Here is a 20,650-nt window from a genome sequence, read left to right as displayed (position 1 = left end):
GCATCACAGGCTGCTCAATTGCTCTGCAACCCTGCTCTGCATGGCACCCACTCACTTCAAGTGATTGTATTCTGTATTGATTAGGAAGGTGTGTACTTGTAGAATAAAATCTCGTTTTGTTGCTCATTGAAGTTGCAGTCAAAAAAGTTGTTCTCACCCTGTGTCTGAACAAAAAATCTTGTTGCTCACTGAAGTTGCAGTCAAAAAAGTTGTTCTCACCCTGTGTCTGAACAAAAATTAGGCTGGTGTGATGAAAAGATCAAAGCATAATCCTTTTAGACTGTGCTTCTCATATTGTTCTGCAGCTTGCTAAAGGTCTGCATATTCTGTCCCATCACTGGCATTTTGTTATTGAGTTTAACTATAGACTTTATAATGGATTACTTTGTTTTCTTTGCTTAAAATAAATTTGCTGGAACTAAACCACAGAAATCTAAAGTATGTACTAATGCTAGATTTATACTGCTAATACATGTTTACATTTTTACAGGTATTAAATGACATTTCCTGAAAGCAAATAAATGCTAGAATAATGGTAATGATGATTAAAATGTTCAGAGAAGTTCAATCAGCCTTCCATCTGACAAGCTGTTCATGTAGCCTCTTTTATTCAGACTAACCACTGGTCTGTTGTTTAGTGAGCTGTGGGAAAATGCACTGCAAACTTTGCAGAAGCTAGGTGTTCCTCCCTAGTTTGAAAACTGGTTTAAACGCTCCTCTCATATTTCTCCTTATTTTTCTTTCCAAGGATACTCTTTGCATGTTTTTTTCCCTTCACAAGCGTCCCCTTCACAAACATCACATTTTTGTGGTCTACATTTTACTGAATAGGCGAAGCTATTGTGTTAGTCTGTAAACCTGCTTCAGCTTGATCTGTGTGTCATTGTTCTCTCCAGGAGAATATTGCAAATTTTATGCATATGTGACAGCATAACTTCCCATCTGGAATCGTCACCCTGTTCAATTAACATACTGGATTGACTCATCCTCTGTTCTTTTATGGATAACGAACTGATAAATTGTAATTAAAGATCTCTCACATATGTTAAATGTTGACTTCTATACCCAGGTTACTCTGTTGCTGTTCTCTCAACTGTGAGCTCTGTCTATTTTGTTGCTGGCGCACCAAGATCCAACTACACTGGCAGAGTGGTGGTTTATAATGTTGACAGTGATGGTAATGTTGCAATTGTGCAGTCACGGAGAGGCGAGCAGGCAAGTATATTTTGGTCATGAATACAGACTTTCAGGAATCTTTTTTTATTGACCCAGCAGTAAATTGCAATTTGTTTTGAAAATTCCTCTTTGTCTCAAAGCATTTAGAATCCGCTTGAACTTTTCTCTGTCGCTATACTATTTCAATGAGGTTAGCTGTTGCTCTTAAACTGTATTTTAGGAAGTCATCCACTTAGTGGCAAAAGATAATATACAAATCTAATGTATCCTTCTGTCAACAATTCAAATCAGGAGACACTCAGTAAATTCTGCTCTGTCTGAGAAGTTATGAAGTAGATGACATCAGAAGACAGATATGGAAGCTCAATTTCATTTTCTCTTTTGGAAAAGAGGAATGGTTTTAGCTGGTTTTGGTATCATCTGTAAGACAAATCTGAGAGTAGATCAGAGGCTGGGTAGTTTCCTGTGCAGTTATAAAAAATACATACTTCCCATATCTTACTTTCTGTTGGCATTTGTATTGCTGAATGGTAAAGCCATAACAGTGACTACGGGACAGAAATAGTGACATATGTGTAAGGATATGATTCTTCCAACAATGGAGCATGCTACAGAGTAATTTAATTCATCAGCATTCAGTAGCATTAGAGTATTAGTGGATATAAGTTTTCTGAATCAGGTGCTAAAACATGATTTACAAAAGCCACATACAGCAACAACCCATTTGCTTATGATTTCAGATTGGCTCCTACTTCGGCAGTGTGGTATGTTCAGTGGATGTCGACAGGGATTCTGTGACAGATGTGCTGCTTGTGGGTGCACCAATGTTTATGAATGACCTGAAGAAGGAAGAAGGGAGAGTGTACATGTTTTCCATCACAAAGGTAAAAATGGCTCAAGCCAGTGCTGCTTAGGGCTAATTTCTTACAAATCAGATTGGCCACATGCATGCTGAAAGACCTTTGGCTTCTCCAGATCCTCAAAGTCACTATTAAGTGAATCTTTTCAAAGTGTTAGTAATATTTAAAGTGACTTTTTAACAAGAAACAGAGCATGTGCTTATCCTGGGATGTGGCATAAGGGCAGGGATGAATGGTGCCAAGCCTTCCTGGTTAGAGGGCCTTCCTATGGAGGCCTTTCCAATGCTGCCTTACATGTTCTGCTTTTCAGTAGCAGCTGCAAACTTGCCCCAGAACTGCTTATGCATGTAATCTGGGAATTAGGCAGCTGGAACAGACCAAAATGGAGCCAATGAGCAAGGCAGTAGATAAGCACTGCTAGTGGTCAGGGGCCTGGTGCTCTCTGTGTCTCCCTGGTCCTGGTGTCAGGCAATGTAATTCATGCTAATGTAGCATGGGTTGGCTGTATCTCTGAAAAACCTAGCTCAAGGCTTTTGCTAAGTAATTTGCCATTTGTTTTTGGTGAATGTATTCAATGCCTGACAGTATTCCCAAAGCAGTTCTGAGAAATGCTCTTCTACAAGCTGTCTGCATTGTTACATAGACTCTAACACTGTATTGTTACCATAACTCTTGTTGTCCCCTCTGTTCAGTAAAGCTTAGTATCGTTTGTCTGATGCTTGACTGACAGTGCTTTTTATTCAGACCCATAGTAGTTGTTTTCAGAATGTACATATTAACCATACTGAGCCCTCTGGCATTTTTGAACAGTGTTTCATTCACTGGATGTCTGCAAAGCAAATTAATTTATGACATCCATCAGAGAAAGCAGAAAATGGTCTCTTTACTAGGTAAATTGGCAATCAAATAAATAGAGAGGTCCTCTTCAGCAGGACCTCAGTCAGAGTATCCTGATGCAACAGGAAACTAACCTAAAATGATTTCAACGTAGATGGAGGAGCTGAAAGTTGGCAGATGACATTGGTCTTTTTGCCTATGCTATCAGACATAAGATATGAAAGAAAAAAAATGAAAAAAATTTTTTTCTTTGCTTTTGAGACCAAATAAATTGGAAGACTATCTTACAATTTTTAGTTGTCAAATGTTGGGTTTAAATTTTAAATAAGAAAGAATAACAAAAGGTACTTTTAGTGTTTTTTAAAAATAATCTGGATTTGTGCAAGTTGTCCTGTTGCGCAAGTAATACTTTTCTAGTCATTTTTAATAAATAACTTGGCTGTTATTTCTAAAATTTTAAGCACAGTATGGTAACTGAAGTTAAAGGTGAGAATGCTATTTGCCAGAGTTGCATTTTATCTAGTGTAAATGGGATTATTTAACTATGAAGATCTCCAATCTTTCTTTCTTCATTGGCATTGGAGAGGTCAGGAGTTTACCATTTGGACACATGTTTTTTGCATTAGTTTAGTAAGGAAATTCCATTTCTGTTTCAAAGAATTATGTCCAGTTACATAATTTCCATTCCCTCTGCATAAAAACCAGTAATCCAAAACTGGAAACTGTATTTTTCAATGTATTGTGAAACTTCAGAACAGTCAGATGAGGACAGAGGGGGCATTTAAGCTTCATACATATGGTTATATTTGCTGTTAGTACTTTGAGTAGCATGCTTTGATTTTGCTGTGTAATTCTTGCCAAGACTTTGAGACATAATGCAAACTGAATGGGCAATACAATGGGGAAGGAATTCAATGTTGAGCTATCTGAGGGGAATGTACTAGAAAACAGAAACAAAAAACAATGCACATAGATACTTGCTCCTAGGTCTAATCTGGTGCAATGATAGCTGAATTTCTGCTTTTTCTTATTTGTCATTTTTTTAAGAGAATCTTGGATCAACAAGAACTCTTGGAAGGTCCACAGGGGTCAGAAAATGCACGCTTTGGATCAGCAATTGCAGCACTTGCAGACATTGATTTGGATGGTTCTAATGATGTTGTAATAGGTGCACCACTGGAAAACCAAAACTCGGGAGCAATTTACATTTATAATGGATTTCAAAAGACTATTCGTACCAAATATTCTCAGGTAAATAACTGTGTTGTGTAATGCTGTACTCGGTGCCTTTAAATCTGCTAGAGGAAAACAGAAAGCTTTCTGTGCTTTAATTGGCTACTGTTTCAACCTCTTAAAGGAATGCTGTTATTCTCGTGGTTTATTTCACATTTTGTGCCTCTCCTCCTTTCAGCTGTCAGTATATCCAGACTGATGTTGTGGTGTTTATAAATGAACCATATAGAGGAAAAGCATGTGCAAGATGCTCATTGTGAGCCATTTTTGATGCCTGAGTGTGAAGTCAACTACTATCCTAAAACTGACACCTATTATTTTCAGGTTTTTAGTGTTTATGTACAGCAATGAAGATTAGATAAATCCCAGCTCAGCAAATTAAAAATACACTAATATTAAAGGTCTTTCTCTGGTCTTCATATATGCCATAGTGGTAATCTTATTGTCATTTTCTATGCAGATTTTCTGGTTGCAGCAAGTATTTGTTAGAACTCCTATTAAGCTTCGTATTCTTTGGGTTGCTCAATGTGAGATGGAAAAAGTTTCCAGCTGTATCTGGCATACAGCAGTCAGTTAGTTGATCTGCTCCCAAGACAGAAAAATCTAGTCTTTTGTCCACTCCAGTAGAGGAGAAAGAAGTGCTACAAAAGCATCTGAGAAAACACCCACAAATGCATTTTGTTTAAACTGTACATTGCATGTACAGGGAGTATCAGTGAAAATCTATTAACCAGGCTACTATCTACAGACTTAAGCATGCTTTGGCAAACTCAGTAACCAAACTCTCTTTCCCAGAAAATTTTAGGATCGGATCCTGCTTTTGGACAAAAGCTCCAGTTCTTTGGAAGATCAGTAGATGGCCATAGAGACTTAGATGACGATGGCATTACTGACATATCAGTTGGTGCTGATGGAAATGTGGTCGTGCTATGGTTAGTGTACTCTTTCTTAGAAAGGAAGCAGTTAGTGCTTCAGATGCAGCAGTTGAACATGAAGTTAATTAAACAGGAAAAATAAGCAAATTTAAAAGCTCTTTTGTTCCACGTGTTCAGTGCTAGCACACTTACTGCCTCATCACTGCTATCAAAACTAGCTAAAAAAAGAGCATTAGACTGACTCTCTTTCAGGCATTTATCATTAAACCACTGAAAGCCAAGGCAGTACACAGGGCAGAGCCAGGGTATGTGGGAGGAAGCCAGGTGGCAGAACCTGCTGGGCAGGACCTGACCAGGAATAAGAGGGCCGGCCGGGAGACATCTTCCTGCTCCTGCTGTGCAGTCACATGGTCCAGAGGGAAGGGGCAGCAGCAGGGAATGGGGCTTGATGGAGGGTGTCTGTAACAGCAGGCTGTGTACCTCAGTAGCCAGAGTATAATTTTGATAGCTGAGCCTGAGACAGGTGAAACCACATCTCACACAAGCTGTGTGACCTTTACTGGCTGATAGGCTGGTATGGGGGCAGCCTTGTCCTGCAGGGTAAGGACAGAGAGCAGTAATAGAGAGCTGACAACTAGTTCTGGCAAGAAACACATTTGTAATGGCAAATTGCCTTTGCCACAGAAGTCAGAGTACTTTCACAATATATAAAAAGGTTTCACAGAACCCAAATCATCTGCCTGCCTAAGTAGGCTGTGATTTCCACTCCTTGCTTGAGGAGCTAAATTCAAATGCTCTTTCCTTCCCTTTGCCTGTCTTCATGCCTGAGGCTCCCCATTGTAAGAAAAATATCAGTGAATTGCTACTTCTTTCATAATGAAGCAAGATAATTAAAAATGAATGGTCAGTTTGGACCTTTGACTGCTGCTGCTGCTGGGAATTTCATTAAAGAAAATTATGCTCCTTGAAGTACCAGCCTTTATGTAGATTTGATTAATGAAGATGCTTGTTCTTCTTTCACTCTGACATTTGGGCTGATTATCGCTTTTCATTTTGATTAAAGTGTTTGTTTTTACATGCAGGGTTCCTTTGAAACTCTTCTTCAAAATCTTGTTCAGTTACATTAAAGTTGTTTTTCAGAAAAGTTAAATTATTAAATAAAATGAAGAATTTACCATCCTCACCTTCCCAGAAGAGCTCTAAAAGAGCAGAAGGTTACTTATTTGGAAAATAGGCCAAGAGCTTTATTCTCTGATACCTTGAGGGATTGATCAGGGCACAGGCTCAAGCCATCAAGCAGCCATTAATTTGACATGAAAATATGTATTGTTATTGCTGTAAGCAATGATATCAACAAATTCATGTATACCTAAGGAAAAATCATTTTACCAGTGCCATTAAAGGAAGTTTACATTGGGAACCTAAAAAAATCAATACTAACATTTACAGATAGTATTGGATAACAGCCTCTGTATTACCTAGTGTTCTTCAAAACACCATGTAACTTTTGAAATATATTTTTCAGGTCAAGAGGCATTGCAAATGTGTCCATAACTGCTTCATTTAAGCCTGAAAAAATCAGTCTGCTGAACAAGAATACAGATATAACTGTCAAAATATGCTTTCAGGCTTCATTTAGACCTGCTAAGAAAAATAATCAAGTGGGTAAGAGTATTTCAATGATTTGTTTTATATTAATTTCTGCAAAAGTCAATTTTTTAAATGAGTAAGGGAAAGTCTAAGTATGTATTAGATTGAATATCAAGAATCACAAAATCAATGTAAAACTTAAGTGCTTGAGAAAGTGTTTTTAAGACCTAGTTCATCACTGGCTCCATACTCTTTGAAAAGTGGGGAATTAACAGTATAGAGGACAGCTGTGTCCTTGTTGTTCAGTAATCCCCAAAAATGTAATTAATGAGGCGATAGGTTCATCCAACCTTCCCTTTTTCAACAAGACTGCATACTTCTCCTCTTCATAAAAAGAAAATGAAATATTTTTCCGAGGGTCACAGCAGTTTTCAGTGGGAGGAAGCTCTTCTTTTCAGAGCACAGTGAATATTTCTGTGACCAGCAGTGGGCTCCCATGAAGTTTTTTAGTTCAGTCTCACAGACAACACCAGTTGGACTGCTTCAGTGCTACATAAAGTGCCTTTAGGAGCTCATGATTTTAAGCTATAAAATAACAATGAACTTTCACAATAGAATAGTCATAAAACAAAGAGGAGGTGGCAGAAATTATTATGTGATTGAAGAGAAGATGCAGATTGTTTAAAGTCACCTCTGAGTTCAGTGACATTGTTGCAAAGCCCCTTTACCTAGGGTAACCCTGGCCCTGCTGACTGGCTTCCGGCCTGACCTGCAGGCTCAGACATCTGCAGTGGAGGCTGGATTGATTTCCATTTGATGTGTCCCTTGCAAATCAGGACCTAAACCTGTTTGACTCCCTTGGAAAACACCAGAGAAAGTATTTTCATTTTGAAACTGTTCTGTGTTTAGCTATGAAAAACATGAAATACTTAGTGTGGTCAGGAAAGCCTGGTCCCTGTAATACTGAGCATAGTAACGAGATCACAGGCAACCATGCTCAGTCAAAAATGTACTGTTATTCTTCTTGTAGCTATAAAGTACAATGCAACATTGGATGCAGATCTTCAGTCCTCCAGAGTGACTTCTAGAGGATTTTTCAAAGAAAATAATGAAAGGTACATGCAGAGGGATCTTGTGGTGCATAATGAAGAGAATTGTGTTCATGATGTCTTCAGTGTACAAGTAAGTTCAATTGCAAGTACTCTTGAATAGCAAAAGATCAGAGGAAGGCGTGGATGAATTTTTGTCTGTAATGTGAATTTCATGGGTGGTATACTGAATTATTTATGTTTCCCAAATCCCCTGAGCTGAAAAATACTTAATAAGATTATGATTTCATAGAAACTATTAACTGTCACATTCAGTACAGATTTTTAGGATAGGAAAGAGGGTTCTTAATTGTGTTATTCAGCTTTGGTGTAAAACAGAGCCCATGGTCTACAGTTTCAATAGATTTTAATTTCCCTCTGAGTAGACTGTTTTGTAAGAACTGCTAAAACATACATGCAGATGTTTTCTTCAGACTAATATTTAGGCAGAAGTTGCATGCATCCTAACCCATGGTACACAACAAGGAATTAAATAGAAATAAGCAGGTCTCCATTTTTCTCCAGAACCAAAGACTGAACAGAGCTCTGAGGCTTGCCTTAAGCTCTGTTGCATGATGCTAGGTCAGGTAGAGGACTTCTGTCCCTGCTGTGGTTTGCAGTGACCTATTGATCACATTTAGTGCCATGTGGAGCAGTGAGCCACAGGGCTAGATGGTGATTCATCCAGGACTGAAAAAAAGAGGAAACATGGCATTTACTGTGTTTTAGTGTCACTCAGGCCCAGATGCTCTTTGTGATGGTAAGACAGAGTGGAATAGGAATTTGACTTCTGCAGTTAGACGAGAATGAAAGCTATCTGGTGAGGCTTTGACGACCAGCTCCTACAGCTGCAGACAATCTGCACGTTCCTTAGCTCTAGTAGTTACTGTGATGGGCACAGTCTCCAGGAATCCTGGAAAAATCAGTTTTATCATTGCAATCGCACTGAAAACTGTCAATCTAGAGGAGCCCACACTGGTCAATCGCACAAAATTATTTTCTTTAAGAAATGAAGCTTTGAACTGTTGCTTCTCCTTGTTTAGAGCAAGTATTATTTTACTGCGCGCTCTCAATTCACAACAGAAATTACCAATTTTATGCAGTTTTCTGTGCTGGCAGCCATCATCTGAACCTTTTGTGTTTTACAGGAGCCTTCAGATGCTGTGAATTCACTTAGTTTGCGCATTGACATTGGCCTTGCAAATCCTGGCTCCAGCCCTGTCCTGGACATATCTTCTCCAGCATCTGTGGCCTATAGTGTAAGTATGCAGATTTACTGTTCAGAATTGCATGGCCATACACATCCATAATGTGTGGCCCCCACAAACACCGAAGTGAAACACATGCAAGTGAAAACTGGTGCTCTGTGTAAGTCACATGGAGGGGTGTCCCCTGGTTCCTTTCATACCTTTGCCTGTGTTACGTGAGCTTGCTCACATGCACACACACACACACACACCCACACCAGCCACTGAAGCACATAACAAGCGTGTCAGTTCAGCCATGTCACCGTTGATGTGAACTTCTAGTTGATGACAAAGATTAATTCTTTCAGTTTATTCTTCAGTAAAGGGGTAGAGAGAAGAGAGATGGAACTAATTTGACTACATCACCTTTGTTGTCATTGAAGAGTAACCTGTCTGTACCATTCTTGGATCAGTTGACATGTTGCAACACATTATTCAGTTCACTCGTTCACTTGTCAAGATTTTTAATGTCCTTCAGAGGGATTTTCTTATCTGCAAACCAAGAACGTGCTTCAACTTGAAGGTGTTTGCACTCTAGTGTCTTCAGATCGTGTTAAAAGTTGAGCCCTGTCATTCAGGAAATGTTTTTGTTTTTCCTAGATTCCTTTTATTAAAGACTGTGGTGAAGATGAACTTTGTGTCTGTGATCTTGTTCTGAATGTTCAGCAGAAGGCAGATGATGGGTAAGAGCTGAATCAGTGGAACTGTTAAGGTCCAGTGTCCAGTGTTTTCAACAGTTGGTTTGTCTGTAGGCTTTAGATTCATTTCTAGAGGGGAATGCCTTTCCAGTTCAACATCTAGTTAGAAACAGCACGGATAAAAAAAGCAATGGCATTTTAATCTAAATTTAATCAAGGAAAAAGAGGTAGGATAGGGATACAAACACAGAAGTAGAACTCTAGGACTCTTGTCAGCTTAGACCAATCCAAGTTTTGGTACCTTAGAGATGAGGACATAGTGAGTATTTGGACAAATTGTATGTGACTGGCCGCTGTTGGGAAAGGGAGCACAATGGGAGAGCAGCAGCAGCTGCAGCAGCTGCTTTCATCCCTCCTGCAGGGAGCAGTGAGGATCCTGCAGTAGCTGTGCCAGTGGGGAGTTGTGATCAGCTATCTGGGCAGCACATATTCTAAGTCCATGTCAGATGTATATGCATATATATGCATCAGAGATAAGGCTGCCCATGTGGGCTGCCCACTCTGTCCACCTTCCCACCAGGAAAGACCCCTTGAAAATTCAGCAGTCACTTTGACAACACATAATCAAAGTCCTGCACAGAATACAGTAAATCTATCTGGTTTCAGGAAGCACCATCACAGAATTTCTTATGCCACAGGGTTTAGAAAGCAGTGTTTAAGTGTGTACAATGTAGGAAATGTCTTGCTGTGCTTGTTATTTGTTGTTGGCTTCAGGCAACACATTTTCCTGATCCACAGCTGTTCTAGTACCTCTATTTACAACAATGGACTTTATTTTCCAACAGCAAACAACAGTTTATTGTCAGCAGCAAAAACAGAAGACTAACATTCAATGTGAAATTGAGAAATAAAAAGGAAAATGCATATAACACCAGAATCCAGGCTACATTTTCAGACAACTTGTTTTTTGCTTCATCTTCTTTACCGGTGCGTGATACCCAGCTTCACTGTTTCTGTAATTGCCCCTGATTTTTGAACTTCTCAGAGGAATTTTCTTTTTTCCTTTCTAGCAGTGCCTATTCCAGAAAAGAATGTGCATGCAAAACTCTCTCACAATTTGTTTTCTTGGATACCAGAATTATTCCCCCAGCAGATCAGTTTATTTAGGTCAAGGAGAGATATTTCCAACTCAGCATAAAAGCTGGCAACTTTTCGAGTTTGACCTCACCTCAGACATCTTTTCCTCACTTTAGGCCTTGGCACCTGCATCTGCTTAACTCCCAGCAGAATGCCTGAAGCAGTTGCTATGCCATAGGGAATTTGTATTTGATAAATCAGATGTGCAGTATTGATGATGAGTCCTTAAAACACAGACTTTGGATCTAGAAATAGTGTTACTGCCAAGGCCATGTGTTCCAGCTACACAGTTAATCAGATTGACATGATGGCTATACCAAAAGCTCTTCTTCCAACAAATTTTATCTTAGAGAAAGCAAAAGAGAGGAAATATGCATACTATTTTGGGGAATGCAGTATACCTATAATTCAAATTGTTGCTCCCAATTCACAAAGGATGAAATGCAGATTTCAGTGCTTGACTTATATGGTCAGGCTCCTACTGGAGAGGTGCGTGATAATCCTGGGGGTGAAATCCAGAGCAATCCCTGTACTGAAGGGAGAGGAGGGATAGCATTCATTCCTGCCCAACAACAGCATTATTCTGAACAATGAATTGGCAAAAGTACTGCACACAGCACTGGGGGTGCCCCTCTACCTCCCCATCCTGTTGTGCAGCAAGATTGTTAATTTCAGTCCTGCCAAAAGACCACACTGGAGCTAGAATTTTCTTTTGCTTTAGAAGCTCTTTTGCTTAGAAGCACTTCAGCCTGCAAGTGAGGTTTGGACCAAAAATGTGCCTGCTTCAAGGCAGGAAGAAAAAAATAAACTGAGTATATATGGGTCTTTTTGGAGGTCTTGTTTTGAGGGTTTGTTGTGGGTTTTTTTTTGGTAGCACAATTCATGAATGGTAAATGTCTAGTAGGAATGTTTTTTACAAAAGACAGTACTTTTTAATAAATTCTTCTCTAAGGATTGATAATTGGCTCTGGTCTGTGAATTTGCCTTTGAATCAAGGATGATGACAAGCCAATATTCTGGAAAGTAGTAAACAAACTATTATGTATGGCAGATTTTCTTACAGAAAGTTTCATTTCTTCCAGCTCTAAGACTGTGTTGATATATCTGCAAAAGTTCTGTAAAAATTCTGTAAAAAAAAGACTTAGAGAAGTTAGTGGTAGAGGTGACCTGTACTCTCTGGCCTGTATTCCTCCTTCCAAGCTCAGCACAAAGTTCTAGTAAGATGATTGCAACCTACAAGAAATTGAGTGGGAATGGTCCTTGTCACTTTCCTTGTGACTTCCTCCTGGCCCTGCCTATGCCCCACCTATCTACTGCATCTCTAGGATTTACTGCCATAACACCTATTTTCACTCCTCCGTACCATAATACATATGCTGTTGAAGCTACACACCTCTCTGCCTTATCAAAACCTGACATAAGATGGTGTTTCTGTCTGTTTTCTCTGCAGAGTGATGGGACTGAAGTCTCGTGTCAAACAGGAACAGCACAAAGTACAGTCATTTGCCAAATAAGCTATCCTGTTTTCAGAACAGGACAACAGGTACAGCTAGCATGTTTAAATAACCTTGAATGATACCCAAAACCTTCTCTGCTGTTGTTTTTTCCTAAGTCTGCATTTATTGCTGATAAATGTTTCTTAGATTTTACAACAGAGGTATTATAATAAGCAAACTAGGGCTTAAAATATGTGACTCCCTGTCAGATTAAAGGACAAAGGATTCTCAAAACTCATTTGTCAAAACCCACAGCTTCCAAATGCTGCTGCAGTTATGTAACTTTTGGAGAGTGAAAGCTGGGGACAGAGAAGCATAGAGCATCATGTGCAGGCTCCTGAGAACTGAGCACAATTCCCATCAATACCCTCCTGCAGTGTGAACCTGGGGTAACTCCCTCTCCTGCTCAGTGAAACTCATCTCTTCAAGAAAGCAGTATTGTTTTGGGAGGAGATGAGAGGCCCACACAGCCCTAAGATGAAGTGCCTATCTTTTTTTTCATATACACCATAAACCTCAGGATATCCACAGTTTCATGAAATCTCTTATTCCTCAAGGGCAGAGCAGAAACTGGGTTCTAGCCTCTAACATAATCAGCTAGAGCAATAGGAAACTTGCTTGAAAGAACAGAAGCATGATGTCCTGTGGTGGGACATGTGGAATAATGAAAAAAAAATCATATATAGAAAGTTCAGCCTGTTCTGAATGTTAATGGAATTGCTCAAAGTGGACCTGCTGAAACAAATGGAAGAAAAGAGTGAATACAAAGCTTGTGTCAATGCTAGAGTTTAAAATGAAGGAATTGCGAACACCTTTTGTTGCACCTTACAGCTAGTTGTACACAATTTTAAAATGCAAATGACTCATGTTTATGTAAAAATGCCAACTTGTAGGGGAATGTAAGAACAAATGAATTCTGACTATTAAGACATTACTGAAATATTACATGGAAATCTGTAGAGAATTCACATATAGAGGGCAGTTCTAGATTGTTACACACATGAATAATGTCTTTTGGGATGTTGTACCAACTTGTTTACTATGTGTCACTTGTCTCTTCTGTAGGTATCATTTGATATTAGCTTTGATTTCAACCTTAAAAATCTTCAGAATGTGGCAGTTCTAAGTTTTCGTGCATGGAGGTAAAGTACATAATGATCTGAAAGCAAGTTAGGTATTAAAAGTTTAATTGTATAAAGCAATATTTTTACACTTGACTCAAATGTGTTTTGATGAACAGTGAAAGTAAGGAACAGCAAGACTCGGACAACCAGGTCGCCTTATCAATTCCTTTGCGATATGATGCAGAAATTCACTTCACAAGGTATGCTGATGTATGTAAACAGACAAGAGCATTTTGACAAGCTACTTGAAGTAACAGTCTTGAAAGGCCACTAAAATATAATGAAGCTTTGCTTTTGTTTTGGAAGTCATAAGAAATTCCCTCTTCACCAGTAGTTGCAGATTTGTCCATCCTTCCAACCAAACTTATATGTGAAAAATTAGGAAAGCTGTGGACCCGTGTTTACCTCCAAACACTTGTTACAGATGCTCCTGTGAGCAGAATTGATAAAAAGATCGAACGGTGCATGTGGTTTTGATAACATAAATAGTATATACTGTATAATAACACTGGGCTTCTTGGCTCAAATGGAATGACATTGGATCAAAACTGGAGTTACAGTGATCAAAACTAAACAAAGGAATATCAAAAGGAAAAATATGCTCCCCTCAGTAAAGGAGGGAAAGAAAAAAACAAAAAAAATTATGGACGTATCTGCTGAACCTAGAGCAAGAATATAAATTTTTTAGCAGTTTGAGATAATGGTTTGAACTAAAACCTGAGGTACACCTGGCAGATTCTCCCTTGCTGCAGCTGCACTTGCACTGGAAGCAGACATCCTACTTTCCCATGCACCTATCCAGATTCTGGCTCAAACCTACCCCCCCTGTCTGGTGCCAGCCCATGTAGAAGGCAAGCCAGGGCTGTTGCAAGAGAGATCCTTTACCCTGGAAAGGTAAGAGGAGAGGCAGCTGAGCAGGCAGGGGGAGCGAGACCAACAAGAAGCCTTTTGAGACCTTTTATCTTCATGCAGTGCTCTTGAAAGTCCTTATCTTGAGCCCTGAAAACACTTGGTGATTTGGGATGCACTCAAACAGTAATTAGTCTGTTGCTGTTCCAAACAAGAATTATTTCAGTTACAGTTTAACATAGATTGTAACTGAAACAAAAATACATGGGTATCACTCTTGGATCAAGGTAGGATGTTTGAATTTTCATCAAAGAATAGATTTATTTATCTCTCCCAAATACTGAATTTCTAGGATCAACATGTAATTACACTTAATGCACTTGGTCACCAATTCTTGATGAAAAAATGCTTTTTCATCCCAAAATGTTAAAAAATTAGTAAATATAAATCTAAAAATCCCAGTAGATATTCTCTTTTATTTAGAGAATAACATAAATTTTTAAAAGAGGAAGCTGCTTCAAAATGCACAGCAACTATGGATCCAGGAAATTAATATTCAGAGATTACCATAGCTACAAGTACTGTTGGCTGCTGTGTAGGATGAGCTGGAAGAGGGACCACAGTACAGAAGATTAATGTTACAACCTTCTTTGCAGAAGCAGTTTCAAAATATTTGAGACATGCATCATGAATAGGTGCACCAGTCTAGGAGTCATGCAGAATTTTTGAGATTATTTTTAAATGCAGAAAAGCATTTATGTCAGTGGTTCAAGTTCTTTCAGGTTCTTGAGAAAGCTGCATGAGACCTCACCAGCAGCAGCAGAGACTGCAGGAGCATCTGTGCAGAGGGCTAGCTTCTTAGGAAATTCAGATGGTGCAAACTTGAATCAGTGGGTTTAATTAGCTGAGAAATATGGATTGAAATGAAATGCTTCAGAAGAAGTGAGGAATGGAATCTATAAAAGTTATTCAAGGGAAAACAAGAGTTTGAATTCAGCTACATCTCCTGAATATGAAAAAATTCAATTTCATATGCACATCAAAGAATGAAGGAATACCTACTGCCAGAAAATAGTTAGTTATTTTTGCAGATAATAAATTTTAAAGAATTAAATAAAATGCATATTAAGCCATGGCATAACTTGGCTTAGAAAGTATTTACCTGGAATTAGTTCTTTCTGAGGCAGGTGATGCAGCCAAGAAGTAATCCCTTGAAATACAAGAGTTGAGAAAAAAAGTATTGTTTTGCTGAAGTTAAGTCTTTCTAGGGATAATTTCCTGAGTTTCTAGGAGAAGATGTAGCAATGTCTTTCCAGAGACTTCTGAAAGGACTAGGAAGCTGATACTCCACATCTTGAAAGGACTGGAGTCTTCAGCAGTGAGAAAGAAGAAAATATGTCATGTGTGTTTTCATTGGAGTCCTTGTAAGCAAGTCCTTCAAGGAAAGGGCCCATGGGAGAAAGAGGAGGTTCAGAAAGGATCCACAGTGCAGTATGGAGGACCACCATTGATCAGGAAGCACATCTGTGAGACTGTACACACATTAAATTAGGATGGTACTCACGGATGTTACCCAGATTAAACAGGGAGAGAACAATAAAGATGATAGATTCCTTGTGGAACAGGAAGAGCTGATGTAGGAGTTGTAATAGCCTCTATTTATTGTTAAGTCACCAGTTTGCTTTTTGACTGCTCAAATTAGCCTTCTAATGAAAGGTAATGATGAAGAGCAGATACAGTTCTGGCATGATTTAGCAGAGGAGCTGCTCACAGGTAGCAAGCAGTGGGTGTGATGCACTGCACAGGGGTGTTTTCCTTGCCTTTGAGCATGGTTCCGACTAACTGAGCTCCTCAAGCACCCACAGTTCCTTGCACCATTCCCTTCCATCACACACCTGCTATTCCATGCTGCAGTGAGCTGAAACCACCCTTGTGTTACTTTGGAAATTCTGGATTTTAAACCTCATAATTACTGAACAATGTGACCCAAAGAGGACTATGAGGGCTATGTGATATGTGCCATCTACATAAGCAGGGTGATGCCTGTGTTTCCACCCCCAGCCAGTTACAGATGTACCAAGGGATACAGACAGGAGGGCCCTTCCTGAGTAAAAAGGTGACTGCAAGGGTGAATGTTGCAGTTTGTGCGCAGAGAAGTTTGCACTATGGCCCTGAAACAATGCAGGGTCTAGAAGCCTGAGAGAGCCTGTATCCCGTACAATTCTCTTGTCTTAATTTCACATGTTTGTTCCAGCTCTGGGCTTCAGCACACCATTTTCTTAACCAACTTTGTAAAATTCAAACAACAATCTAAGTGACTGACTTCTCTCTCTGTACTTCTGACCTGTTTCACAAAGGCATATCCAGTAACATATGTTTTCAAAGTAGCTGCCAAATTGAAATGTATTGTTTTATGGTTGTTAACCAGGCTTGCCAATATCAACTTTTATGAAGTATACTCTGGTCATAACATTCCTTCCACTGTGAATAATTTTGAAGATATTGGCCCCACGTTCAACTTCTCAGTTAAGGTTAGTAAGTCTGTTTTGTTCTGGTTCAAGAAGTTGCCTTAGCTCCCTCTGTAGCCTGCTCCCAAAACCTTGTTTAAAAAAACACTCCTGCTTTCATTGTCTGATTTTGAAGCTTTTGAATAAGTCAAATAAGAAAAAAAAAATTGCAAATAGGATTAGTTCTTGGAGTCTTCATAAGGTTAAGGATGACATTTGCACCAGTAGAATGGGGGAGGTATTGGTCCTGCACTGTGTACATATTTAGAAGATGGTTAATGCTTAACTTTAGGCCAGCTTCGACTGTTTTTTCAGAGTCTCCTGACAACTTGATAAAGAAAAACAAGTGTTTGCAGGCTTGGACTTTGAAACTTGAAGTTTGGCGAGGGTTAAGGGCTCAAACCTGATGCAAGAACTAGCCAAATCACAGTGCTTATTACATAACACAGAAAAAAAACGTAGATCCAAATATGCAACGTGGAAGAAAGTTAAATTATGTTCCATTTCCATTCCTGTAACTGCTACTCCAAAGGACTAAACAGGCCCATTGGCCGTGGCAGAACATTTGCTTTTCAAAACATATTTCATGCAGTTAATATGAACTCTGCTAAGAAAACAGACAGGAAACTGGAGCTATACAATATACTTTCTGCTTTACTATTCACAAAATTACTACTCCAGTGTCTTAGTAAAAAAAAATTGATATAAAAGGAGTCCAGTTCTTCCATACTCATCCATTATTTCTAATTTTCTTGGTGTATCAAATAATTTTTGTGTAGCTACCTGAATTAACTCTTGTGTTTCTTGCTTTGCAGGTAACAACAGGAAGTATTCCAGTAAAGATGGCATCTGTAACAATCAATCTTCCCGAAATGACCAGCAAAGGCAACCCACTGATGTACCTAACTGCAGTCACCACAGATGAGGTATAGAACTGAATTCTGTTTTGGGAGTTTATCAGTACTACAAACATTAATTATCTCCCCAATATTATGGCTTAATTTAAGGGAATCCATACTCTTTCTCCTTGTCCCTTCCTCATAAAGAGGGAACCACAATGCCAGCAGTACATTAGGTTATTATTTTGCAGATGTGGAGTATCTGGATCTCTTCAATTAGGTCCTTCTCCAAGTTCCTGAGAAATTTATTGTAAAAATGAAATTATTAGATGAGGAAAAGCCCTTCAGGTCAATCTAGGGACAAAAAAAAAAAAAGTGTCATAAGAATTACTTACTCCTGACCAAACCCACATACTTTTAGTTCTCTAAAGAATTCAGCCACCATCTAAGCCTGGAAATATATATTACTACAATGAGTATAAACTCCCAAGTAGCATGTCATCCACTCTCATTCCTGCCATCTTTCCTAGGTCAGAGGTGTTACATGTGATGCTCAGATAAATCCACTGCAAATAGGGAAAAGACCTTATTCTCCATCCTTCATGAAAGAGAACTTCAGAGCTTCCAAAGAACTGGTGAGTAAAACCCAGGGCTGCAGTAAGCAGGACCTTCTGAGCTGAGGGAAGCAGAGCTGACCTTCTGAGCCCACTGCTGTGCTTGTGAGGAAAGCTGTGATGGGGTGGCATTCCTCATTTACAGAGCAGGAGCTCAGCCTATGGATATTCTTTCAGATACTGCATCTGCTTTAGCACATCCTGTAAGCACTTAATTTGTATCCACAGAACAGCAAGGGCAAGGGCAAAAATTCTAGATGTTGCAAGAATATTTTTTAAAGTGTATTTTTAATGCATGCTGTTGCTTCTTCTTGCTGTTTCCCCTGGAAGAACTGTAAGAACGTGAAGTGCAGTACCATCACATGCAAACTGGAACACATTGCACTGAAGGGAGAGTACTTTGTGAACGTGTCCACCCAAATCTGGAATGGAACCTTTGCTGCCGTGAGTATCAGCTGCATCTTTATAGAGAATACAATATTCAAGTATTTTCAAACTCCTGATATTTTTCAAAGTCCAGTACAGAGACCTCACTAAGAGAGTATAGAGTACTCTCAGAGTACTTATGGAGTACTGAGACCTCAGTCTAGAAAGACCTTCCTTTACTTTGTATTGGTGTTATTTTTCCCGATTGAAAACTTGAACGTGAAAGTAGTGAGGCTGCATAACGGAGGTGATAAAACTTCAGTCCAGCACAGAATCTAAGAAAATGCTATGATAGTGCAACCTTCACTGCTGAAAAAAGAGTTTCCTACATCTGTTAGAATCATTCTTGGGGAACTACAGTTTCCACAAAACTCATCATAGGACAGCAGAGCACAGTACCATCATAGTCTGTAAAATAATCATGCTTTTTAGCTTTTGAACATCACAGCACACATCGTGGTCATTTTAGATCACATCAAAATACCAAAGCCCTGTTAGTGCTGCCAGTTCTATTTGCTCTATTTGATAGAGAAAGTGTGGAAACCATCTTTAATTGATTTTTTGTGTTTATTAGAGTAGGTGTTAAGGAAACAGTCCTTGCTTAGAGACCTACAGGATGCTTCAAAAAACCATCAATATCTCAGCCTATTTTCAATCACCATGTGTCCTCGAGGATATATATAATCATGAGTTACCAGACTTTTGAAGTTAGACCATGTTTGCTTCTTAGCTGGGCAACCAACCAAATGATCTTGGAGCCCTGGGTTTGCCTAATGCGTCAGGAACATGACACGGTCTCCTTAGTGTGTCTGGTGATTGTTGTGGCAGGTATTAACATTTAACAGCAGGGCTGTTGTCAGCTCCAGCATTCAACTGTTAAAAGGAAAAGGTCAGGTTGATATTGTTAAATATGTTATGGCAGTGTGCGACAAAGAGCATCTGTCTGTCTTCAGTGTTTGTATTTTTCTAATCAGCTGGGTCAAGACCATTTGTTAGTGCTGTTAGGTATGCAGAAGGTGGAGACCTGAACAAAAGGTTATTACCCTCACTAACAAGTGAGTGGGAATGGTTTGTTTACCATCACTGGCTGATGGAAAGGAAAGTTCATATGTGACAGGTCTCCTCACATGTCCCATTTTGTAATTTTCTATTTGGTTGTAAAAAATTCAGCACAAATAGTCTAGCAAGCCCTCTCTCAATCATGCACATGATCAACCTTTTTATTTAGTGGCAATCAGCCATTGTCCAAGAAGGACATGGCAGGCTTGCCAGTACCTGCTAAGCAAAGAAAAGATGTGTTTAGGAATTGAGGTGCTTTGAAAAGTGCTCAGGTGTTTTTCTAAACTTTTAGGTGTGCAGGACACACTACTTGGGCAGATGGCCACAGTGCAGGGATGCAATAACTCACTGCAGAGCCAGTCAGTTTGGTCTGTTGGCCACTACAGACCCACAGCTGCCCACAGTACCTGGCCCTGCCACAGAAGAATGGCTGAGGAGGCAAAATGGCAGAGCAGGCCATTTGCCTTTGGGTCAGCTGGAGAGAGTGGTCCTGTGCTCCCACGGAGCTGAGGCCATTCCTTGTGGTGCTGTGGAACTGCAGCAGTGAACTCACAGTGTCTGCACAGCCATGCACCTCTCCTCCAGTACATCCACAGAAGGAAGTGGGATCTGGCACAAGGTCCGCTTTCAAATAGGAATTGGCTTAAGATTTTTGTCATCATCTCTGTTTAAGCTGAGAGAGCTATGTCAGAATTTGAGACGTGGAGAGGAACACATAGTGAAAGGAAAAAATAAATGGGGGAAAAACAGAAGCACTGGATAGAATTGAGGGCGGGGAGAAGTAAAAGAACATCCAGTTTCCATTTCTTTGAAAGGCCAGAGATATATTCCCATCTGTCTTTTGTTGCTGTGTCTCCTTTTCTCACTGCTGTTTCCCCCCATCTCTTGCCTGACAGCTTTGAAATAACTATAAAAAGGGTTACGGAAATATTTCCTTCTGTTTTGCTTGAACTGTACATTAAAGAAAAAGAAAAACCAGTTCCTCAATGTCACTGCTAAGTGGATTACCGATATATTATTACTTTGATTGACATGTTTGCTGGGGAAAAATATTA

At 39.4% G+C, this 20,650-nt stretch overlaps 2 protein-coding genes across 3 annotated transcripts in view; one reads left to right on the top strand and one right to left on the bottom strand.

Annotated features, from left to right (window-relative positions):
* MOCS2 (molybdenum cofactor synthesis 2) overlaps positions 1-20,650 on the bottom strand; it is a 119,845-nt gene that overhangs the window by 77,215 nt on the left and 21,980 nt on the right. The window contains exons 4-5 of one of the 2 annotated variants that reach the window (XR_008483439.1): positions 15,313-15,682; positions 10,575-11,914 (exon numbers count right to left, since the gene is read on the bottom strand). The exons of the other annotated variant lie outside the window; for it this stretch is intronic. The gene's annotated coding sequence lies outside the window, so the exon portion shown is untranslated. Of the gene's footprint in view, positions 1-10,574; positions 11,915-15,312; positions 15,683-20,650 lie in introns of those variants that run through there. 2 annotated transcript variants of the gene reach the window in all.
* ITGA2 (integrin subunit alpha 2) overlaps positions 1-20,650 on the top strand; it is a 68,429-nt gene that overhangs the window by 39,241 nt on the left and 8,538 nt on the right. The window contains exons 12-27 of the mRNA XM_054283128.1: positions 1,070-1,215; positions 1,917-2,060; positions 3,921-4,124; positions 4,902-5,038; positions 6,507-6,646; positions 7,602-7,753; positions 8,808-8,918; positions 9,507-9,589; positions 10,390-10,531; positions 12,132-12,224; positions 13,243-13,319; positions 13,418-13,501; positions 16,579-16,681; positions 17,473-17,583; positions 18,027-18,131; positions 18,441-18,554. Of these exons, the coding sequence (XP_054139103.1) occupies positions 1,070-1,215; positions 1,917-2,060; positions 3,921-4,124; positions 4,902-5,038; positions 6,507-6,646; positions 7,602-7,753; positions 8,808-8,918; positions 9,507-9,589; positions 10,390-10,531; positions 12,132-12,224; positions 13,243-13,319; positions 13,418-13,501; positions 16,579-16,681; positions 17,473-17,583; positions 18,027-18,131; positions 18,441-18,554 (1,946 nt within the window). The remainder of the gene's footprint in view (positions 1-1,069; positions 1,216-1,916; positions 2,061-3,920; positions 4,125-4,901; positions 5,039-6,506; positions 6,647-7,601; positions 7,754-8,807; positions 8,919-9,506; positions 9,590-10,389; positions 10,532-12,131; positions 12,225-13,242; positions 13,320-13,417; positions 13,502-16,578; positions 16,682-17,472; positions 17,584-18,026; positions 18,132-18,440; positions 18,555-20,650) is intronic.

This window comes from Melozone crissalis, unplaced genomic scaffold (assembly GCF_028551555.1).
Source record: "Melozone crissalis strain CALT ecotype California unplaced genomic scaffold, PUWL_Pcris_2 ptg000005l_1, whole genome shotgun sequence".
Classification (NCBI taxonomy): Eukaryota; Metazoa; Chordata; class Aves; order Passeriformes; family Passerellidae; genus Melozone; species Melozone crissalis.
This window is presented reverse-complemented; position numbering and strand designations above follow the sequence as displayed.